Genomic DNA, 5,578 nt, shown 5'->3' with positions numbered 1-5,578 from the left:
GTGCCTCTGGGAACATGGAGGTTGCCTTGGGAAGTGTACAGTGGTCCTCCCAAGTCAGCATGCCTCACGTGGGTGCTAAAGGCATTTGGGAAAGGACAGCTCTCCCTGTGGCACTGGCTTGTACACTGAAGGCATGTGGAATCCCTGGAGCCCCCAGCAGGCAGTATGTCTCCTCAAAACTGTGACAACCCAAAATCTCCCATCATTTCCACACATCCCCTCAAGAGACACAGAAATACATCCTACTGAAAACCACTGCCACCATAGGGGAAAAGCAGATTTGGTTTCAATCCAAGTTTAATGCCCTTTGAGGGTTCCCCTTAAAGTTAGTTTTTTTTGGGGGGGTTACATTTGAGATACAGAAGTGACCCCAATTTAGAAGACCAGTGGTGTTCATTGGAATGCCTCGGGGGCATAGATAACTTGACCAAAAATCTGAGGTCCCCTTTAGTGTTCACAGATAATGAAGTCCATTGGATGAAAAGCTTTGGGACCCAATAGGTACCCCCAAGGACAGTGGAGTTCTTCATAGATATAGTGGGGCATCCCAATTTTACATTCTCAAGGAAATTAGAGTGTCCCAGAGAAATAATAGCCTTCACTTGAGACATAATAGGATCCCTTAGTAATCTGAGTCCACCTAACACATATGGGATACAGTGGGGTTTCTCAAGTTATTGAAGTCGCCTAATTGAGGGGTCCCAGGACAGACCCCCAAGCCCCACCCTGCCCCTCCCTTGACTCACCCTCTCTTCTTGTTCTTCTCTGTGGTAGCATCCTTCTCATTCTCTGCCCTGGCAGGCTGGGCCTCCACCCCAGCCTGGACAGGACTCCCAGGTGTCCCCTCCTTGGCAGTTCCTTCTTTGTTCCCCTCAGCCTCGGCCCAGTGCCCAGCTGAGCGGCGCAGGTTTTCATAGTCGGGATCAGGTTCCGCTGCCCGGGCCTCATCCTCTGCAGGAGGCTGCAGGCCAGGGGGTGCCAGTGGGGTGGCCCCTGCGGTGCACCGGAAGTGCTGGTGGAACTGGACCGGAAGGCTCAGCCGGAGAAACAGCATCTCCACCAGACTGTTCTGGGAGCCCCAGGTGCGGTGGGTCAGGCGCAGGCAGGGGGGTGTATCTACAGTGCCATCCACACGAGTCACCTGTTGGGGGAGCAGGAAGCCCTGAGCCAGGAGGTTGGGCTGGGCCATTGGCCCTAAACCTTATTACACACAGAGTCACCATTCGGCGTTAGAGCACTGTGTGAGAATCAGCCAGAGACTCACTCCTCTGGGTGGAGGAGCTCCTATGGGATACACAACCTGGCCACGGGTGCATTCACCTTCTGTCTGTCTGGACACCTTTGCGCATGAGCAGCCCTGGTCAGAAACTGGAATCACTCAGGGAGCTTTCAAAACCTACCTGATTCACTCCAGCCTAGGCCATCCATCCATCCATCCATCCACCCTTCTATCTACCCACCTATCCATTCATCCATCCATTCTTGCATTCTTCCATCCATCCAACCATCTATCCACTGTTCCACCCACCCATCCATCTATCCACTCCACAAACATTTACTGAGCACCTACTGTGTGCCGGGCACTTTCCCAAGTGCTAGGAACACATCAGTGAACAGAACATGAGCCCTGCCCTCCTACTTTCTTATGGAGACCTCTTGGGGACAGCAGCCCAGAAGGGTCAGAGTTTTTTTTTTTTTAAAGGTCCCCCAGATGAATTTTTGTTACATTTGTTGTTTGTGGAAAGGCAACACTCAGAAGAATGCACACATCATAGGTGTACAACACTATGAGGTTCTGGAGAGACACACCTGTGTCTCCTGCACTCAGACGGAGAAATGGACCACATAACCAGTCCCCCTGGAAGCCTCCTCAGTGCCTCTTTAGTCACTACCCTCTCAAAGATAGTGAGGGATTCTGATGAGGAAAATCCAACAACCTGGCCTAAATAAGGGGCAGGAGCTGAGAGCGGGACAGGTGCCTGGCCTGTGGACCCAAAGGACAGGCTCAGATTTTCTGGAGACTCCATAACAACTAAAGCAGTGCCCTTTCTTTGATGCCCCACCTCAAGATGACCTCATCAAGGACCAATTGCCAAGACAGACCTCTGTGCTCCTTGTCAGCCAATGAATTCACCCCAAAACCGTGCAACCAAAACTGTCTGCAGAATCTTTTTCTCTCTTCTCTCTCCTTTCTCTCTTATAAATTCTGTCTGGAGACTTCCCTGGAGGTCCAGTGGTTAATTCTTTCTGCAATGCAGGGGACACAGTTTCGATCCCTGGTTGGGGAACTAAAATCCCACGTGTGTGTGTGTGTGTGCACTTAGTCATGTCTGACTCTTTGCAACCCCATGGACTGTAGCCCACCAGGCTCCTCTGTTCACGGGATTCTTCAGGCAAGATTCCTAGAGTGGGTAGCCAGTCCTTTCACCAGGGGATCTTCCCAATACAAGGATCGAACCCTGGTCTCCTGCATTGCAGGTGGATTCTTTATGGTTTGAGCTGCCAGTTCAGTAAAATCCCACATGCCCTGGGGGCAACTAAGCCCACACATGCAACTACAGAACCCACGCTCTCTGAAGCCCACGCACCTCAGTGAAGATCCCCCAGGCCACACAACACAGCCAATAAATAAATTAATTAAATAAACCCTGTTTTGCCTCTGCTCCTTGACAAGTCTACTGACCATCTTCCTCCTGTGACTTGTACGCTAAGTAACTAAATGTCTGATTATTCACTCACAGTACAGCGTAGCGTCCATCATCCTTAAAGTGCCTATGAATGGGATCCTACAGTACGTATTCTTTTGTGTCTGGCTTCTTTCAGCCAACACAACGTCTGTGAGATTCGTCTGTGTGGTTGTGGGTGGGTTAGTTGATTCATTCTCCCTGCTGTCTAACATCCTGTTCTTGGGGTTGAGAACACCATCTGGCGGTGGCAAGTATTGGGAGGTTCCTGTTGGGCTTCCCAGGGGGCGCTAGTGGTAAAGAACCTGCCTACCAATGCAGGAGACCTAAGAGACTCGGGTTGGATTCCTCGATCCGGAAGATCTCCTGGAGGAGGGCATGGCAACCCACTCCAGTATTCTTGCCTGGAGAATCCCCTGGGCAGAGGAGCCTGGAGGGCTATAGTCCTTAGGGTCACAAAGAGTCAGACACGACTGTAGCGACTTAGCACGCGTGTCTACTCTACCATCCTCTCCCACCCCAGGCACCTCTCTAGTCTTTGTGTCCCCATTCTCTCCGCCTACAACTCACTGTCAAAAGGAATCTTCCCAAAACTCAGATCTAGACTGGATAGTCCCCTGTTTAAAACCCTTCTATTTAAGATTAAAAAAATAGAATAAAAGTCAGGGATGGGGGCATTCCCTGGTGGTCCAGTGGTTAGGACTTCGTGCTTTCACTACCAGGGCCCGGGTGTGATCCCTGGTTGGGGAACTAAGAGTCTGGAAGCTTTGAAGCTCAGCCAAAAAAGAAAGGAAAACACCCTTCTGTTTTTACCTAGCCTGAAATGCTTCCCCACAAATTATTTATTAATTACAAAGGGAAACACGCTAACTTGATGGTGGTAACGATAAACATAGAGTCAGAGTTAATATAATCAGCTGTAAGCCATAGTGCCATGGTGGCCTCTCTGAGATCCTGCAGCAAGCAGAATACAACCTCATTGCTATGATGTTCCTGCCAAATATGTGTAACCTGAACCTAATCGTGAGGAGACATGCATGCATGCATGCTAAGTAGCTTCAATCTCGTCCAACTTTTTGTGACCCCATGCACTGGACTGTAGCCCGCCAGGCTCTTCTGTCCATGGGATTCTCCAGGCAAGAACACTGGAGTGGGTTGCCATGCCCTCCTCCAGGAGATCTTCCCAACCCAGGGATCGAAGCCAGGTCTCTATGTCTCCTTGCATTGGCAGGCAGGTTCTTTACCACCTGGGAAGCCCAAGGAGACATGCTGCTGCTAAGTCACTTCAGTCATGTCTGACTCTGTGTGACCCCATAGACAGTAGCCCACCAGGCTCCCCCGTCCCTGGGATTCTCCAGGCAAGAACACTGGAGTGGGTTGCCATTTCCTTCTCCAATGCATGAAAGGGAAGTCACTCAGTCATGTCTGACTCTTAGAGACTCCATGGACTACAGCCCACCAGGCTCCTCCATCCATGGGATTTTCCAGCCAAGAGTACTGGAGTGGGGTGCCATTGCCTTCTCCGAAGGAGACATGAGAACTACCCAAATCGAGGTATATTCTGCAAAATAACTGGTCTGTACCCTTCAAAAACACTAGTGTCATAAAAGACAATGAAAGACTCCAAAGCATTTTATATACATTAAAGAGACATAACAACTAACTTCGGAGAAGGCAATGGCACCCCACTCCAGTACTCTTGCTTGGAAAATCCCAAGGACGGAGGAGCCTGGAAGGCTGCAGTCCTTGGGATCGCTAAGAGTCGGACACGACTGAGTGACTTCACTTTCACTTTTCACTTTCATGCATTGGAGAAGGAAATGGCAACCCACTCCAGTGTTCTTGCCTGGAGAATCCCAGGGACGGGGGAGCCTGGTGGGCTGCTGTCTATGGGGTCACACAGAGTCGGACATGACAAGTGACTTAGCAGCAGCAGCAGCAACAACTAACTGTAACATGTAACCCTGGCTTGGATTTTGGACCAGAAAAATAAAAAGAGACACTATTACCACAATGAACATAGTTTGAATATGGACTGTAAATTAGGTAATAATATGTATCAATGTTAAATTTCCCGATTTTCATAACTGCAGCTCTGTAAGAGTATAGCTTGTTCCAAAGAAATGCATATTGAAATATTTAGGGATAAAGAGGCAAGATGTCTCCAACTTATCTAAGTAATTTAGAAAAGAGAGAGAGTGTATGAGCGGCAGATCGGGGCTATGCCTAGGAAGAGAAAACTGATGATCAGAAGGAAAGTCATATGCCCCAGGGCACAAAACAGGGAAAAGGCCAACTCAAGGCCTGTCTGAATGTAAAGTACCAGCCAAAGCTCAGCCATGTGGAATTCAAGTTCTTCCCAGGTTGAGAAAAGGACCATCACTTTGGTCTATATGGGGTTTTTATGGTCAGAATATGACGCGGAGTTTAACCTTGAGAAAGAAAGGCACTAGGGTCTAAAAATTAGGATACTCAGATTAATGAAGAGTTACTAAAAAATAAGTAACCCCCGGGACTTCCCTGGTGGTCCAGTGGTAAGGAACCCACCCTCCAATGCAGGGGACATGGATTCAATCCCTGGTCAGGGAATTAAGATTCCACATGCCACGGGGCAACTAAGCCCGAGTGCCACAACCAGAGAAGCTTATATGCCGCGACAAACACTGAGCACAGCCCCCCAAAAGTAACTGCCCCCAAAAAACCACCCTAGATAACAATTAGTAAGGAAGGTCCCGAAATGTGCCCAAGGATTTATATTTCTTTAAGCCTTGTTGTTGGCTCAGCAGTAAAAGAATCCTCCTGCAATGCAGGAGCCACAGGAGACATGAGTTCCATCCCTGGGTTGGGAAGATCCCCTGGAGGAGGGCATGGCAACCCACTCCAGTATCTGTGTC

General features: G+C 49.3%; 1 protein-coding gene across 1 annotated transcript in view; it reads right to left on the bottom strand.

The window, feature by feature from the left end:
• Nucleotides 1-5,578, bottom strand: part of RYR1 (ryanodine receptor 1 (skeletal)) — a 130,714-nt gene that overhangs the window by 92,915 nt on the left and 32,221 nt on the right. Inside the window, 1 exon segment of the mRNA XM_010849313.1 lies at nt 747-1,141. Within this exon segment, the coding sequence (XP_010847615.1) occupies nt 747-1,141 (395 nt within the window).

The sequence above is a fragment of the Bison bison genome, unplaced genomic scaffold (assembly GCF_000754665.1).
Source record: "Bison bison bison isolate TAMUID 2011002044 unplaced genomic scaffold, Bison_UMD1.0 scf7180017864280, whole genome shotgun sequence".
Lineage (NCBI taxonomy): Eukaryota > Metazoa > Chordata > Mammalia > Artiodactyla > Bovidae > Bison > Bison bison.
Note: the sequence above shows the minus strand (reverse complement) of the source record. Positions and strands in the feature narration are given on the sequence as shown.